Below are 19,120 nucleotides of genomic sequence, written 5' to 3'. Positions count from 1 at the left end.
TTCTTTTTGCTTATGTGGTGCTGAGGAATCGAACCCAGGGCCTCATGCATGCAAGGCAAGCGCTCTACCACTGAGCCACCTTCCCAGCCCTCAATATTAGTATTTTATCTGTACTGTTTGCTGTCCAAGTCAAGCCTTGGGAAGATTTTTCTACTTACAAATAATTTCTAAAGTAAATATAGTACCTACCTAAATATAATGTATTTTTATCTCTTCTTATCAAGCTAATCAGTTAAGAATATAGTTTAACTTTTTGCTTTTGGTCGATCATGGGGTCTGAACTCTGGGCCTGGGCGCTGTCCCTTAGCTCTTCAGCTCAAGGCTAGGGCTCTACCACTTGAGCCACAGCACCACTTCTTTTCTATTTATGTGGTGCTGAGGAATCAAACCTCATGTATACAAGGCAAGCACTCTATCACTGAGCCATTTTCCCTGTAGTTTAAAAGTTTAAGAAAATCTATAAGCAATCTCTTTGGTGTAACAGGATAGTTTATAAAAAATTGTTTTTCAAACCCGGCACCAGTGGCTCACACCTGTAATCCTAGTTACTCAGGAGGCTGAGATCTGAGGATGGCAGTTCAAAGTCAGCCCGGGTAGGAAAGTCCGTGAGACTCTTATCTCCAATAAACCACTAGAAAACTGGAAGTGGCACTGTGGCTCAATGGGTAGTGCGCACACCTTGAGCTGAAAAGCACAAGGACAGTGCCCAAGCCCAGAGTTCAAGCCCCACAACGGACAAAAAAAAAATTTTTTTTTCCAGTAGATGGTCAGTTTCTTTGTGGAGAAACTCTGATGTTTCAATAAAGTTGTCATCATACAAAATGAAACAGATCCTATGGAATGAATGTGAATTAACTATTTGAAAGGAAAATTCTAAGTCCCAGGATGACCACATAGGAGTAAACACAGATATAGTTGGTATTTCACTCAAATCATTTCTATGGTGTTTAAATTATACATAATGACTTCTTAATTTATGACTTTTTCTTTTAATGAACTAAAAAAAAAAAGTCCTATATTGCTTACTTCATCCTCCATCCTTTCCTTATTTTCAGTCAAATGCTCCAGTTTCTGTTGAGATTGTTTCAGATCAACATCTAGCATGGAACATTGTTTCTCAGTCTGAACAACTCTATTTTCAGCCTTCTCTCGAGCTTCTCTTTCTTCCTTTAGCTTTTTTTCCATTTCTGTAACAAAAAAATGTATTTGAAGAGTTAATACCTTCACTTTACATAGTCTAAATTATTTTTAAATGTTTGCATTATTTTTATATTGGTTTTTTAACAGAGCTATTGTAAGTTTTAATGTTATTTGAATTATTTGTATGATTAGAATCTCTAAAAGTTGGGGCTGGGAAGTTGGCTTAGTGGTAGAGTGCTTGCCTTGCATGCCTGAGGCCCTGGGTTCGATTCCTCAGTACCACATAAGCAAAAAGAAAAAAGCAGGAAGTGGTACTGTGGCTCAAGCGGTAGAGCGCTAGCCTTGAGCTGAAGAGCTGAGGGACAGCGCCCAGGCCCAGAGTTCAGGCCCCACAACCGGGTCCCCCCCCAAAAAAAAGAATCTCTAAAAGTTATAAAATGTAATATCGAAATAATACCTCATCTAATATATCTTATATATAATGTATAATACATATATATACATATCTAATACCCAGTTATTCAGTAACTTTTCCAGCCCAGAAAATGAAAGGCATATCATGAAAAAGACAGTAGAGTAACAAGAATAAAATTGGAGGTATATCAGGTTAAAGTAGAAAAGGGCTTATAAATCTACACCTTACATCATCCTAGAAGTTTCCAGAGGCTTACACTTATGAAAGAACCTAATATATGTAACTCAGATGAACTCCACAGTATTGTAGCACCTGTTTTAATTATTAACAGAAGATAGTTTATACTGAAGTGCCTATTTTGTGTTTGTGTATGAGGGTGTATTTATGTACATATGTATGTATGTGTATGTTTGTGTATGGCAGTCCTGGTATTTGAACTTAGGGCCTTGGGCACTGTTCCTGAGCTTTTTCTCTCAAGACTAGTGCCCTACCACGTGGTAAGAGTCTCTTGGACTGTCCTGCCTGAGATGGTTTCAAACCATGATACTAAAATTGCAACATCCTGAGTAGCTAAGATTACAGGCAAAAGCCACCAGTGTCAGGCTAATTTATCACAACTCTTGTCCTTAGTTATCTCTACTTATTTCCATTGCTACCACAAACAGTATACAGTCTATAGTGCTATAATTCCCCTATTACCACTTTTGAAAGGATTCTCCAGATGCTGTAAAAGTAATCTTTTTTTTTCCTGCCTGTCCTGACACTTGAACTCAGGACCTGGTGCTGTCCCTGAGCTTCTTCATGGTCAAGGGTAGTGCTCTACCACTTGAGCCATAGCACCACTACCAGCTTTTTTGGAGTTTATTGGAGATAAAAGTCTCATGGGGACTTTTCTGCCCAGGCTGGCTTTGAACCACAATCCTCAGATCTCAGACTCCTGAAGAGTTAGGATTACAGGTATGAGCCACTAGCGCCTGGCCAAGAGTAATTTTTTTTTGTCCTTTTTATTTTTTTTTATTGTGAAAATATTGTACAGAGGGGTTACAATTACATGAGCAAGGTAATGAGTACATTTCTTATCAAGCATTGTTGCCTCTTCCTTTGTTTCCCCTTACCATACCTTCTCATCTCTCCCACCCCACCTCCGGCCCTGCGCCAAAGTTGTTTAAATAGGGATACAGGTGGACCTATCGCAACAATGAGATGTACGTTATGTTGAAAAAAGAGTAATCTTTTAAAACCATAAATTACACCCACCAAAGAACTACTTGAAAAATGAAAGAAGAAAAAAAAAAAAGGTAGGTTGGGAACTTGTTGAACTGAGCCACCACTGTGCTTGAAACGTAATACAGTGAGTACAGGGGAAAAGAAAAACTGCAACTACAAAGCAAAAAAGCAAATAAATTAGTAACAAGGCCCAGACTGGATCAGGAAGAAAATCAAAGAAAGGACTGAAAACCTGGGATAAAAGAGAAATTCCACTATCTTTTATGGAGACAGGGTCCCCCCAAGATGGCCGTTAACTATCTTCCTATCATTCCAACAAGATTCAACTGTTATAAAATAGGTTAGTGGCATAAGGGAGTTAGAAGGAAACTCTGTGATTTAAAGAAGAATGGAAGCATAGCCCTTAAAAAAGGGCATATTTTCCTACATTATAATTTAGATTTTCTATTATAAAATTAAGTTCGGGTCATAACCAAATGTAGCCATTATTTAAAATTGATATTGTAGAAAGTGACACTTACCACACATGGCAACAGATTTTGCTTCTTCAATAGACTGATGTTTGTCAGTTAAACGAGCTTTGGTAACCTTGTGTTCATTTACTTCTTGTTCTAACCGTTGTTGTAATGATTTAAGCTTATAATTTAACTCTATCTCTAAATTATTCTTTTCCTATAAAATTGAAATGACAGTCATGTAATAAACTGTTATAAGCACATGATTAAATCTCAAACTTTTAATATCTCACAAGATAGTTATTTTTATAATTATAAACACATATCCAAAAGCAAAATATACCTTTTCTTTATGCCCCTCCCCCCACCATCTGAACAATTAACTATGACAGGCACAGAGCACATTGCATTGTGATTATTTTCTGGACCATCAACAGTTTTTTTTTTTTTGGGTCCAGTCGTGGGGCCTGAACTCTGGGCCTGGGCGCTGTCCCTCAGCTCTTCAGCTCAAGGCTAGCCCTCTACCACTTGAGCCACAGCACCACTTCTGGTTTTTTTCTTTTTGCTTATGTGGTGCTGAGGAATCGAAGCCAGGGCTTCAGGCATGCAAGGCAAGCGCTCTACCACTGAGCCACCTTCCTAGCCCCCACAGTTTACTTTTTAACTTTTGCTACTATCTTTAAAAAAATATTAAATTTTATCTTATTTGTGTTTATAGTCACGTTTTTTTCTTTTTACACATTTATTTTTATGTGAGGAAAAAGGAGTACTTATACACTACAGTGGAAATGTTAATTAGTGTAGCAACTATGGAAAGTTAATTGGAGGTTCCTTTAAAAAAAACTAAAAATAGGGCTGGGAAGGTGGCTCAGTGGTAGAGTGCTTGCCTTGCATGCCTGAGGCCCTGGGTTCGATTCCTCAGCACCACATAAGCAAAAAGAAAAAAGCCAGAAGTGGCGCTGTGGCTCAAGTGGTAGAGCGCTAGCCTTAAGCTGAAGAGCTGAGGGTTAGCTCCCAGGCCCAGAATTCAGGCCCCACTACCAGACCCAAAACAAAAAACAAAAAAAACTAAAAATAGAACTGGGCACAATTGAGTGTGCTCACACTTGCAATTCTAGCTATTCAGGGGATAAAGTGTTTCATCTAGAGGACAGCCCAAGCAAGTCTGAGAGACTTGTCTCCAAAAATAATCAGGGCATATTAGAAGTAATATACAATAGTATAATAGACATTTGCACACTTATGCTTACTATAGCACTATTAATAACAGCCAAGCTATAGAATCAGATCAGATGCTGTAAGAATCTATGCATAGATTCTAGATTTCTTTTTTTTTTGGTGGCGGGGTCTGAACTCTGAGCCTGGGCACTGTCCCTCAGCTCTTCAGCTCAAGGCTAGCACTCTACTACTTGAGCCATAGCGCTACTCCCGGCTTTTTCTGCTTATGTGGTGCTGAGGAATCGAACCCAGGGCCTCATGCATGCAAGGCAAGGACTCTACCACTGAGCCACCTCCACAGCCCAGATTCTAGATTTCTTTACGCATTCTAATAAATGCTGAAAGAAAATGTGGTATATATAAACAGTGCAGTACTATTCAACCACAAAGAATGACATTATGGCATTTGTTGGTAAATGGATAGAACTGGAGATCATCATGTTAAGCACAGTAAGACAGGTTCAGAAGGACAAAGAACATGTAGTTCTTTTCCATATGTGGGATCTAAACCTAATATATATATATATATATATTATATATATGGAATTTTGATTAAGAAAAATCTAAATACAAAGAGCAATCACTTGTCCTTTCTATTTTGCTAAATAATCTTATCCATATACAAAGGAAGTAGAAAGAAACTTTATGAAAATTTCTTTACAACCAATTTGTGATGATCTGTAAACATTACATATCCAATGCTTTTGAGTACCAACAAAAATAATACATAAAGAGGGTTTTTAAATAAGACATCCTCAACCAAACATAAGAACTTTTAGAAATGTAATTATATGACATAAAGAATGAATGTCACTGTACAAAACCACATTGTAGTCTTTAATAACCACTAAGTATCATCCCAATTGGCAACTGAAGTCAAGTACCTTTTCTGAGTAATTAAGCATATCTTGAGCCTCTTTTCTTTCTTCTTCCACTCTTTCAAGATTGTGTTTGAGATGCTTCACCTCCTCTTGTAAGGATGTAATTCGAGCTAGCAAGTGAGAAAAATTAAACCAATTACCACTAACAGAGAATTCTTTTTTGTTGTTGTTGTTGTTGGTCATGGGCCTGGGTGCTGTCCCTGAGCTCTTCAGCTCAAGGCAAGAGCTCTACCATCCATCTGAGCCACTAAAAAAGAGTTCTTTCTGTTCAGAATTTTGAAGATTAAAAATATTAATTTTCTTGATGAAATAGTTTCTTAAAGAGTTTTCCTAGTAGTATAGAGAGTAAACATAGTATTAAGTGATAAAATTATCAATAGTAGTAGCTCATACCTAAAATACTAGCTACTCAGGAGGCTAAGATCTAAGGATTATGATTCAAAGCCAGAAGTCCTTGAGATTATCTCCAATTAATCACCAGAAAACCAGAAGTGGGGCTGTGGTTCAAAGTGGTAGAACACTAACTAGCCTTGAGTGAAAAAGCTCAGGGACAGCGTCCAGGCTCCTGAGTTCAAGCCCCATGACAGACCAAAAAAAGAAACTGATGGAGATAAAACTAATTATAAGAGATTAAGTGAGCTGGGGTGCTGGTGGCTCACACTTGTAATCCTAGCTACTCAGGAGGCTGAGATCTGAGGATCACAGTTCAAAGCCAGCCTGGGCAGAAAAGTCCGTGAGACTCTTATCTCTAATAAATCACTAGAAAACCGGAAGTGGTACTGTGGTTCAAGCGGTAGGGCACTTGCCTTGAGCTGAAGAGCGCAGGGATAGTGCCCAAGCCCAGAGTTCAAGCCCCACGACTGACAAAAAAAAAGAGAGAGATTAAATGAAAAGCCTACAATATTTTGAAATACTCCAAAAATATTCAAAACAAAATAAAAATGCATAATAAACTAAGCCTAAAAAAAAAAAGTGAAACTCGGCTGGGCGCCGGTGGCTCATGCCTATAATCCTACTAAGCAGGCTGAGATTTGAGGATCACAGTTCAAAGCCAGACTGGGCAGGAAAGTTTTATCTCTAATTAACCACTAGAAAACTGAAAGTGGCACTGTGGCTCATGTGGTAGAGCACGTACCTTGGGCTGAAGAGCTGAGGGACAGCTCCCAGGCCCAGAGTTCAAGCCCCACAAATGACCAAAAAAAAAGTGAAACGCTACACAATAATGTCTGATTGTAGTACAGTAAACTAGAAATTACAAAAAAAATTCTAACCTTTGTCCATTAAAATTACCCAACCCAGTAGTAATTACTAACATACCATCTTAACTGATAGTCCTTGAAAGTCATATGTCATTAAGTATACTATAGTCTCTTGGAAAATGGGTTCTTTCAGGTTTAGAAAGTAATCCTGAAAAAAATCTATAAATGACAAAAAAGCAAGGATACTATCCAAGACTACTTTGGGTATTAACTCTACTTGAAGATATTCCCATACATATATTTAAATTCATGAGCCCATAAATACATTTTAAAAATTCACTGGTCATTTTTTGGAAGATGCTATGGAAATTGGTATATTTCTATTCTGAAAAAGATTTTGTTGTTGTTATTCATGGGGCTTGGGCACTTAAGGCTAGCACTCTCCTACTTGAGCCACAGCACCACTTTGTTTTCTGGTGGTTTACTGGAGATGACTTTCCTGCCCCGGCTGGCTTTGGCTTTGAATCGCTATCCTCAAATCTCAGCTTCCTGAGTAGCTAGGATTACAGGCGTGAGCCACTGGTGCCCAACCAGCTCAAGGCCTCCAGCTCAATCCCTAATACCAAGAATCACTAGTACCAAAAAAACTAAAAAAGTCCTATTTTTAAGAAATACATTTATTACAAATTAAACAATGTGATATCTGAGATTTGTTTCAAAAGACTTCACTGTCAGAAGATTTTAAGGGTGGGAAGGATGGAAATAAAATAATGCAAGACTGGCTATTAGATGATGATTGAAGTGGAATGATGAGCCCATAAAGGAGCATTGTGGTATTTGAAATTTTCTCAAATAAAAAGAGAAAATAATCAAACAATACTATAGGTTTTCTTAATAAAACTTAAAATTTGACATTTAGAAAATTTATCATTTTTCATTTTAATCTGATGAATCCATAGATAAACTTACTAAAATTTTTATTCTTCTATGACATTTTGATTTGTGTCCACTCCCTTTCATTAAGCTTCTGTGGCCTGAACTTTTGGAAGCTTACTTTGCAATGGCAGACTCAAATGTTAAGACTAGACCAATACTGGCAATATACGGCCTAGCTTGTTTCTGCAATAATCTGAAGCTAAGAATGTTACTCTTTTTTCCTGTTTTGAATAGATATAAAAAGTTAGAAACACACAAGAGAGATCTTATATGGTCCACTGCACCTAGGATATTTCTTATCCAATTATACTTGGGAACTTTGCCTTTATACAAAGAAGTTTCTGCCCACTTATGCATATGGAGTACATTAAATCAAATGGGCCAGAAGCCCATAATTCTAAACTAGAAGACATTTACACTTAAGGAACACAGAAGTTCTATGGACATTAAAAAATTAATGTAAAACTTATAGTATTATAAGGATAAATGCAGGGGCTGGGAAGGTGGCTCAGTGGTAGAGCGCTTGCCTTGCATGCTCAAGGCCCTGGGTTCGATTCCTCACCACCACATAAGCAAAAAGAAAAAAGCTGGAAGTGGCTCTGTGGCTCAAGTGTTAGAGTACTAGCCTTGAGCTGAATTGCTGAGGGACAGTGCCCAGGCCCAGAGTTCAGGCCCCACTACTGGACCCCCCCCCCAAAAAAAAGAATAAATGCACTGTTACACATATATTGATATTTAGAAGTTGTACATTTAAATTTGAAACAAAAGAGGCATGAAAACAATGAAATATGCTCATGCTATGAATTTTTCTTAACTTCCACCAATATCTAAAAATTACATTCAGTTAGAAATTAGATCATGGAGCACTGGAGGCTCACGCCTATAATCTTAACTACTTAGGAGGCTGAGATCTGAGGCCTGGGCAGGAAAGTCTGTGACACTCTGATATAACCAATAAAATACCAAAAAGCCAGAAGTGGAGCTCTGGCTCAAGTGGTAGAGTGCTAGCCCAAGCCCTGAGCATAAGCCCCAGAACTGGCACACATGCATGCACGCATACAAACTGCTCCTGATTAGTGCACAGATGACGGCCACTATGTTGAATGAAGCTCCCCAAAGCTTGTTCACAGAAAATAAACTTAAAAAAGAATTTAAGAATTGAGTATCTAGAGATAACCCAGACTGAAATTTAAACTTCCTTGGTTTATAGATACAAAAGAGACTTTCAAATTACTACTATCCTGAGCAAAAAGGCCTAGAAAATTTTGATTTAAGGAAGTATAAAGCTTTCCTAATATATTAAAAAAATTACTTCCTTCTTTTTATTTAGATCTATTTTAAGACTGGTCCCTAAGAAGACCATGCAACACTCCTTAGCTATGAACCAATGAGACAGCCTAATATCTGTTTCCATAGTTACAAAATCTAGCCTTGACCTCTCTTCATAGAAATATGGCTAATCATCAAGCCCCAAGAGACACAAACTATGTTCCAATCAGTAACTAAAGTTATACCAGACTCCCTGTTCACCCCTGCCAATTTTTCACTAAAATGTCTGTCTGGCAACTTCCACATGTATCTATGTACCTAATATTAATAGAAAATAGAAAAATAGGTGAAGTCAGCCATCTTTTGAGAATAAACAATTCTATCGATAACTTTTTTCTTTTACTCACTGTTAATTATACTCAATCACAAAGACTGTTAATCTGGTATCGTTAATCTTATTTCTGCAATTGAGTTTCTATTTCTACCAAGAATGCACAAAGAATGTCCAGGATTTAAAAGTGATAATCCTCTTTGCGTGGATTATTCTCACTTTGAGTAATACTGTTTTAAATTAGGCACATTTTCAATTAGGTTCAATTAGGTTAACTTAGCTGTAAAAATTGGAAAATACTGACATTACCTACCTCATAGGGATACCTGTGAAAGAGTGCAGGAATTCCAATGTTATTTATGTATGTAGGAATTATTTTGAAAGAGAAAGAATGTTAACTATTTCTAGTTTTATCAAAGTAGTTTTCTTTAAGAGACCAATGTGATACCTTATACATTGTTTAGTTAGCACATTTTATGTTTTTTAACAGAACTAAAAAAACAAAAGAAGATGGCTGGAATGTAGCTCAGTAATAAACCATTTGAGTTGCATGTAAGGCCCTGGATTCTACTGCAACACCACACATACATATGCATACATGCACAAAATAGTAAAAAAAATGCATAAAATAAAAAATAAAAGACAAATATTCATATGCTACCACTTGTACGAGCAATGTATAGTCAAATTCATAGGCTTTGAAGTAGAATAGTGGTTACTCCCAGAACTAGGGAAGAATGAAGCTATTATTTTATTGATACAGCTTTACTATGAGATGACAAAAAATTCTAAACATGGATAATGCTTACAGCAGAATAACAATAATACAACTAAACTGTGGACTTATAAATGGTTCAGGTGAGATTTGGAGAATCACACACAATTCAAAGACAGCTAAGGCAGAAAAGTCCATGAGACTCCATCTGTAAAATAATAGGCAAAAAGTGGTAGAGTACCAACTAAGCAAGCTCTAAGCTCTGTTTAAACCTTGTACTAAAGGGAATAAAAGGTACTTAAATGGAAATTTCTTCTTATCTGTATTTTACCTAATAAAAATAAGTATTACCTTGAAGGTCTCCAATCATCTCAGAATCATGACCTCTGTCTCTTCTTTCAGCTTCCAATACTGCTTGCAGCTGGTAGTAATCCTTGTCTAATTGTGACTTGGAATTCTCTAAAACTCTATTTCTTTCTTGCAATTCTCTATTCAGGGATTCCAGCTGACTAATTGATTTGCTCATCTCTGTATGACTCTTCCTTAATCTTACAGCTGTGTCTGATTCTGTTCTAAGTAAGTCATTGGCTTCTTCTAGCTATTAAAAAAGAACAAGAAAACAAAATTCTGATTCAAATACAATCACATTTATTTCAATTCTTACTTTTGAAAAGAAACCTCATTTGACAAACTTACCTGTTTTTGCAACTGTGTCAGCTTCTCATTAGCAAGCTGTGAATTTTGACTTACTTTCTTTAAGTCTTCCAACTGATCTTTTAATGTAGAAACTAGAAAATGGAAAAATAAGTAGCAATAACATTTTTCAGGAGAAAACTAGAAATCTCTTTTTTAAAATGGCATTTACTTTTAATCAGCTCAACTTACACCAATTCCAAATCCATCTTTAGAAATATATTTTTTTCTTTTTTGGTTGGTCATAGGGCTTGAACTCAGGGCCTGGTACTGTCCCTGAGCTTTTTTTGCTCAAGGCTAGTGCTCTACCACTTTGAGCCATAGTGCCAATTCCAGTTTTCAGGTGGTTAATTGGAGGTAAGAGTCTCATGGATTTTCCTGACCAGCCTGACTCTGAACCATGATCCTCACATCTCAGGCTCCTGAATAGCTAGGATTACATGTATAAGCCACCAGCACCCAGCTTAGAAGTACTTTTTAAATTAACCAAAAAGTACAGCAAATGTTTATAATTTATAGTGCAAAACAAATGTTTGCACTGTTATAGTTCAAATTATTTTATTGTCTTAGTCAGGCCCATCTACTGGTATAATATTGTCTTTTCTTTTTTAACTTTTTTTGAGATGAGTTCTCTTTATGTTGCTCAGACTGATGATCAACTCTTGTCTCAGCCACACTTGTTTCAGTAATCCTCCTGTCTTAGCCTCTTGTCTTAGCTCTGAAGAAGTTTTGTTATTTCTGTGCCAGTACTGTGGTTTGCTCTCAGGGTCTAGCACTCTTGCTGTGTTTTGTTTTGTTTTTTTTCACTCAGGACTGCCTCTCTACCCTTGGAGCCACATTTTTAATTCCTTTTGTCTCTAAATAATACAATTACTTGAATAGTTTATTGTTTTAAAAGTGGTAAAAAAAATTAAAACATACTAAAGATAGAATAAAACTTCCTCCTCCCACATAGATTCTTTTAATAGGGTCTTTCCTTTACCAACAACTATTACTAGTTTTTGTATTTCTTTCCCAATACTTGGTATCGATATCCTAATACAGAATCAAATTTATAAATACATGTTTTCACATGCATACTCATGTATGCATGCACACTCATTTTAAACCTAAATGCTTTTTCCTTGTATAAGGGGCAGTATTCTACAATGTAATATACAAAATTGTATTATGTCATCAATTACATTTACATTTTTTACACTTTTCACCATTTTAAGCATATAAATAACCTATGTATTCATCATATTGAATGTATACTATTATTTATAGAAAATCAAGCAGAAGCAAAATCAAAGTGTAAAGATACCTAAGACACTAGCCTATGCCAATAAAATTAGCATTCCTGGGGATTAGGCATCAATATTCTTTAAAGTTCTCCAGGTCACTACAGCTGCACAAAATGGTTAACAGCACAACTGTAGCTAAACATGACTTAATACTGACATTGGAATGCCATTTATTTAACTAGTGATCTGGGCTTTGGGAACTCACGAAGTGTATTAGGATTATGGCTTCATAAATTTGAATTTCAGTCAACCACCTATCAGATATCTAGAAAATTGTGTTTTATAAAAATTCCAAAAGCTAGAATTACCTAAGCACTTGCCTATATATTTTAGCACTTTTCTAAATAAGTAACAACTTACCTTCATTTTCTACATTTCTTCTCTTCTCATTTTCCTGTTCAGCTTTTCTTTGGTATTCATTAATTTTATGTTGTAGCAACATTTTCTCCTTCTCAATTTGAGACACTGTAGTTTCTAAATTTCTTCTCTGATTTCCCTTAAATTGCAATAACAAAAGTTATCATTGCAATTAGTATTACTTATCTATTTTTTTTTTTTTTTGGTTGGTTGTGGGCCTGAACTCTGGGCCTGGGCACTGTCCCTCAGCTCTTCAGCTCAAGGTTAGTCCTTTACCACTTGAGCCACAGCGCCACTTCCGGCTTTTTCTGCTTATGTGGTGCTGAAGAATCGAACCCAGGGCCTCATGCATGCAAGGCAAGCACTCTACCACTGAGCCACCTTCCCAGCCCTGTACTACTTATCTATTTAAAGAGAGTACTTTGCTTTGAAAAACAAATACAGATGAGGGCTGGAGGTATAAGCTCTAGTAGCACAGAGTCCTGATTTCAAGCTCCAGTAGTGGCACCAAAAAACAAACAAACAAACAAACAAAAAAACCCAAATCAAATGCAAATGGAAACTGAAAACTTTTTGGTTTTAACACCAGTTAGTGGGGATTAGAAATAGAGCCTTGTTTGTGCTAATCATGTGCTGTGCCACTGAGCTGTACTTCTAGTCCTTTATTACATTTTTTAGTTTTTTTGTTTGTTTTTAATCTCTGGAAGAGTCCCTACTAATAGCATGAAAGTTGACAATAAAACTGACTCTATACTAAAAAAAATAAATAAATATAATAAAATAAAAGCACATCCTATCCTAGTAACTACTTAGGCAGGATGCTGGTGGCTTGTATCTGTAAACTGAGTTACCCAAAATGGAGGTTTGAAGCCAGCCTAGGCAGAAAAAGTCCACAAGATTTTATCTCTTAGGTAGCTAGAAAAAAAAGCTGGACTGAAGTATAGGTCAAGTGGCAGAAAATCAGCTGTGAACAGAAAAGCAAGGGGAACCCAATTCTAAACCAGCAGGAAAGTCTGTGAGATTCTTATCTCCAAAATGTTGGAAGTAGAACTGTGGCTCAAGTGGCAGAGCACTAGCCTCGAGTACAAACATAGGGATAGCACACAAAAAACTCAAAAACTTGGGCTGGGAAGGTGGCTCAGTGGTAGAGCGCTTGCCTTGCATGCCTGAGGCCCTGGGTTCGACTCCTAAGCACCACATAAGCAAAAAGAAAAAAGCCGGAAGTGGTGCTGTGGCTCAAGTGGTAAAGCACTAGCCTTGAGCTGAAGAGCTGAGGGACAGAGCCCAGGCCCAGAGTTCAGGCCCCACAACTGGACCCCCCCCAAAAAATTATTCATAATATTACCTTTAGGTCCTCTGATATTCTTATAATCTGTAACAAGTCCAGATTCAGTCCAAAAACTTAGTGTCTCCTCTTTTTTCCTTTTGTAAGTCTTGCTAGAGGATTTTAAGTTATATTAATCTTTCCCAAAACTAGATTTTTATTTCAGTGACTTTTTTACATTATTCTCAATTTCATTAATCTCTGCTGTTATCTTTATGTTGCCTTCCTTCTATTTGTTTTCTGTTTATTTCTTCTTTTGCTGGTTCATAGAATAGGAAATTTGATTGGCTATCTCTGCCCCTTTTGTTTTTTTGAGATAGGGTCTCCTTATATAGCTCAGGCTGACTGAACTTTCTATATAGCCCAGACTGGTTTTGAACTCTTGATCTCTCTTCTTCCTAAGCCTCTCAGGAGCTAGGGTTAGAGGCATTAACCACCATGCTAATATAAGCACTTAATGCTACACATTCTCCTTTTAGCATTATGTTATCTGTGTCTCTAATGTTGATGTATTTTTAAAGCATTTTTTAAATGAACATATAGCAATTTTTAGAACATAAAAGCTTTGAAAATATAGTTAACATTCTAATGTACTTTTTCACTTTTGAGACTACTACTTTGATCTATGGGTTATTCAGAAGTATGTTTTTTTGGTGTCTATGTGTTCTGTTTTCCTGTTAGTTTAATATCACTTTGGTCAGAAAATTTTAATTGTCTTAAATTTGTTTGCTTTATAGCTCTGGATATAGTCTATATTGAAAACATGCATATTCTACTGTTGTTGGAGAGTTTTTTAAATGTTGAATAAATCCTGTCAGTAAATGGTGTTGCTGAATTCACACATATATTTGCAGATGTGTTTGGAGAAGTGTTAGTCAGTAACAATTTGCAGATTTATCTTTCTCTTTTCAGCTTTTGTAGCTTTTTTTGCTCAAGACTGCCTATGTCTTTTGGTGAACTGGCGCTGTAGTCAATTTCTTTCACTCTATTTATTTGTTTTTATTTATTTTTTATTTTATTTTATTTTTTGGGTCCGGTCGTGGGGCCTGAACTCTGGGCCTGGGTGCTGTCCCTCAGCTCTTCAGCTCAAGGCTAGTGTTCTACCACTTGAGCCACAGCGCCACTTCCGGCTTTTTTTTTTTTTTTGCTTATGTGGTGCTGAGGAATTGAACCCAGGACCTCAGGCATGCAAGGCAAGCGCTCTACCACTGAGCCACCTTCCCAGCCCCTCACTCTATTTATTTGATATGATTACTGCCCTTGCTACTACTACTTTCTTTTCATGGCTTATATATGTTTTTTCTATCCTTTCAATTTTTCATATTTGAAGAGTTTCTTGTAGACAGTATACATGTGTGGATGTTTTTTTTTTTTTAATGCACTGTTACAACTCCTTCTGACAGTATTTCTTTTTTTAAATTTTTTGTGCCAGTACCAGGGATGGAACTTAGGGCCTTGCACTCTTACTCAGGGCTGGCACATCTAGTCTGGCATTTTTGCTATGCTAGTTAATTAGAAATGGAGTATCACAGACTTTCTGCTTTGCCTGACTTCAAATTCCAATCTTTCAGGTCTCAGCCACCTGAGTAGCTAGGATTACAGATATGAGTTACTATCACTTGGCTGGTATTTTTATTTAATGTGATTATTATTGTCTTAAGCCTACAGTTTTTCTATCTCAATAAAACCCTCCTCCCTCACCCTCCCACCCCCGTTTACAGGTGTCTGAAATATTTCCTCTATACATATAGAGAACTGTATCAAACAGCATTAAACTTTCTGCCTTTATGTGCTAATATACAAATATAAAAAAAAAATCAAAAGTAGGCTGGGCGCCGGTGGCTCAAGCCTGTAATCCTAGCTACTAAGGAGGCTGAGATCTGAGGATCACAGTTTAAAGCCAGCCCCGGCAGGAAAGTTTGTAAGACTCTTATCTACAATAAATCACCATAAAACTGGAAATGGCACTGTGGCTCAAGTGGTAGAGTACTAGCCTTGAGCTGAAGAGCTAAGGGACAGCACCCAGGCCCAGAGTTCAAGCCCCACGACCAATCCCCTCCTCTCAAAAAAAAAAAAAAATCAAAAGGAAAGTGTATATTTATCCTTATTTCATTTAGTTCTTTATAATTAAAAGTATTCCTTAAAGGCTTAAGAATAAAATACATGCTAATACTAAGTATCTACTGACCAATGCTCAGCTAGAAAAATGTTACCAAAGTCTACACATGACTACTTGTATATTCAAAGCTACAAATGAAAGAAAATAAAGCACCAACATATGCAAGAAAATCTTCAGACAACATGAAAACTATCTGCAACTAAATCTAATAATGATAAGGACAAGTAATAAGAGACTATAGAGTGTACTTTTCAAGGAAGTTTTCACATACACAACAGAAAGAAATTTACAAGATGACTGAGAGGAATGAAATTCATTAGATATAGGATACCAATGTCCAACTAATCTAATACTTATATTATATTTCTTTAACAAAACATTGTTGTAGGCAATCACGAAAAAGATCAATAGTTTAAAAATCAAAATATTTCTATTTGATTACATGATTACTAATGAGATCATGTTAATATTAATCCTTTTAAATTAGATTTCTCCCTTTCCCAATGTTTTTCTCTGACATAGTTGCAGATTCTTTTCTTTTCAATAATGGGGTTTGAATTTAAGGCTTGTGTTTGCTAGGCAGGTGCTCAATTACTTGAGCCATACTGGCAACCCTTTGACTTTATTTTTGAAATAGGCTTTCAAGCTTTTGCTTGGGCCAGAGTAGACTATAATTCTTTTTTTTTTTTTTTTGGTCGGTTATGGGGCTTGAATTCTGGGCTTGGGCGCTGTCCCTCAGCTCTTCAGCTCAAGGCAAGTGCTCTACCACTTGAGCTACAGCACCACTTCTGGTTTTCTAGTGGTTTTATTGGAGATAGGAGTCTCATGGTCTTTCCTGCCCAGGCTGGCTTTGAACCGCGATCCTCAGATCTCAGCCCCCTGAGTAACTAGGCCCCCTGAGTAACTAGGATTACAGATGTGAGTCACTGGCGCCCAGCTGACTATAATTCTTATAATTCTTCTTATGCTTCCTGCTTAGATGGAATGACAAGTATACGCCACCATATCCAATTTAGTTCAGAAGAGACCTTGATAACTTGATTTGTCTGGCTTGGCATGGAGCCATAATCCCCTATATCTCTCTTTGGCCTCCTAAATAGCTCACCTTAACAGTAATGAATTACCAAGCCCAAGCAAGATACAATTTGATTAATTTCTCCAAGTTTCCAACTATAAAGAACCAATGGAGTGAAATTTATATATAGTAAAATTTCATTGTGGTCATAGAATAATATCTGAACCTGAAATATGAATGGTGAAATTTTTATCTTAACTCTCTGATTCTATCTAACATTTCAATAATAGAATCCAAATAAAATTTTCTCAGAAAGTAATCTGAAAGGGAAAAAAATATCTGAGCGAAAGTTTCATCTTATAAAACAAAGAAGTACCTCTTCATCCAATTCTTTCATTATCTTGTCTAGTTTTATGTTTGAAGTTCTGCAAAAACAAAAGCAATACGAAGAAAAACTGGGTTAATAGGTATACCCCTCATTAAACTAGATTTAGTAATTTTTTGTGGCATGGACTCAGTCCATGTAAGGTTACAGCCTTTCTTCTAAAGTTATATTTTTAAAGGCATAAAAAATACACAAAGAATAAAAGAAACCAGTTACACTAACATACAATTGTAACTTAAAAAAAACATGCATAATTCAGTAATATGTGTGCTTCTTTAGTGTTAAATCACATGGTCTAGTATCAGTAATTTCCAAGTAATGATGAACATAAATAGTATGCAGAGAAATGTAAAACCTATATGAAAATATCTATGATTTCCATTGGTAACTTAAAAAAATCCTTACAGTTTTTTGCTTACTTGCTGTGTACTGTTGACTGAAATCAGGATTGAGGAAATGATGGATTTTAGTTCATTAGGAAAAAAATTTCACTTTTTCTGACCCAAGTTTAAGGACCCCAGCTAAATAATTATCCAATTCCCTCATGCAATGTTTTCTAATATACAAAAATTTGGCATTTAACTTTCGATACAAAGGAAAGGTGGCACATACAAATAACTAAGGCACATGATCATTTAGCAATGTGAGAAAATTCTGAGATCAGCTGAAAGTATATAAGTTATATCACCATTTGTTTTCTTTGGCTCAAATAATTCTGACCTTCAAACCTATATAAACAACATGTTCACGTGGTTGTCTCATCAAATACTTTATTCAGCATGTTCAAATATAACCTAGTGCTTCATACTCCTACTTCTCATACCAATTTGAGTCCCCAAGTAACTGAGATCACCTAAGACTGAACTATCCTTACTTCTTTCTCCCTTTTCCCATTTAACTAAATAAATGCCAAGTTCTGCAAATTAACCAGAGGTTCTTTGTGTTTCTATATGTGTGGGTGCATGCACAGTGGTACTGGGACTTAAAGTTGGGGCTTCTCACTACAGCTTGGCTTTTTTTTGCATGGCTTTTTCTCACTACTTGACCCACTCCTCTATTCCAGCTTTTTGATGGTTAACTGGAGAGAAGTTTCTTGGATTTGTCTGCTAAGCCTAACTTTGAACTGCCGGCCTGAGAAAAATACATGTATAACTAATGCCAACATAAATATTCCTCCCTCCTTTCCTTTCTTTTGTGGGACTTGGAATCAAACCCAGGGTTTTGTGCACGTTAGGCAAGGCCTCTTATCACTAAGCTACAACCTCAGCCCTAAAATATTACTTTTCAATAATACTCTAAACACTTTTCATTTGTTTCTCAGTAGAAACTCATCTCACTTCCATCTAGTTTCAAGTGGGTAGAGTAATAGCTTTAAAGTATGTGTGACATACCATTTTAGATAATAAAAACATGATTATGTTTTACCTGCACTTCTGTTCCATTTCATCTTTTAACTGCATTTCATTATGTAGCTGTTCTTCAAGCTTGTAGATTGTTTTTTGCAAACTTTCTTGCTTTAATTGAAAAAAGAAAACATTCTAATATTTATAGAGAACTTAAAAAAACAAGTTTTTGCTACAATTTTATGCATATTTAAACAATATTTAATCTTGTCCTTTTCCTCCTTATTGTTAAGAACTTAAGTATTTTTCAACATTTACTAATATATCAGATACTATGTAAGGCATTATAAAGTTTTGGTCCCTGTTCTCATGAAATTAATGACATATAATAAGGTATAAGCAAATGAGAGGGCATTTAAATATTATACAATATATACACACACTAAAATACTGCATGATACTCCAATATGTACAAATGTTTATATATAAGTATGTGTACTACTGGGGATTGACTTCAGGGTCTCAGATTTTTCACTCATGGTACCACTTGAGACATGGCTCCCACTTCCAGCTTTTTGCTGTTTATTTGGAGATAACAGTCTCTGTCCTGGCTCCAAATTACAATGATCAGATCTCAGTCTTCTGAATACTTAATATGATAGGCATGAGCCATCAGTGTCTGGACAATCTTTATCAGTTAAGAACCCACAATGATCAAAGCAGAGCTCACACCAATACTCCTCCAACTCTTCAATGAAATTGAAAGAGAAAGCTCACTACCGAACACGTTCTATGAAGCCATCATAACCCTC

General features: G+C 36.3%; 1 protein-coding gene across 1 annotated transcript in view; it reads right to left on the bottom strand.

Moving 5' to 3' along the window:
• The window catches only part of Rock1 (Rho-associated, coiled-coil containing protein kinase 1), a 119,430-nt gene that overhangs the window by 33,104 nt on the left and 67,206 nt on the right, over positions 1-19,120 (bottom strand). Inside the window, exons 12-19 of the mRNA XM_013014887.1 lie at positions 18,391-18,479; positions 16,957-17,005; positions 12,126-12,261; positions 10,483-10,574; positions 10,138-10,384; positions 5,340-5,446; positions 3,304-3,454; positions 1,027-1,187 (exon numbers count right to left, since the gene is read on the bottom strand). Coding sequence (XP_012870341.1) covers positions 1,027-1,187; positions 3,304-3,454; positions 5,340-5,446; positions 10,138-10,384; positions 10,483-10,574; positions 12,126-12,261; positions 16,957-17,005; positions 18,391-18,479 — 1,032 coding nt within the window. The remainder of the gene's footprint in view (positions 1-1,026; positions 1,188-3,303; positions 3,455-5,339; positions 5,447-10,137; positions 10,385-10,482; positions 10,575-12,125; positions 12,262-16,956; positions 17,006-18,390; positions 18,480-19,120) is intronic.

The sequence above is a fragment of the Dipodomys ordii genome, unplaced genomic scaffold, assembly GCF_000151885.1.
Source record: "Dipodomys ordii isolate 6190 unplaced genomic scaffold, Dord_2.0 Scaffold25, whole genome shotgun sequence".
In the NCBI taxonomy this organism is placed as follows: Eukaryota; Metazoa; Chordata; class Mammalia; order Rodentia; family Heteromyidae; genus Dipodomys; species Dipodomys ordii.
This window is presented reverse-complemented; position numbering and strand designations above follow the sequence as displayed.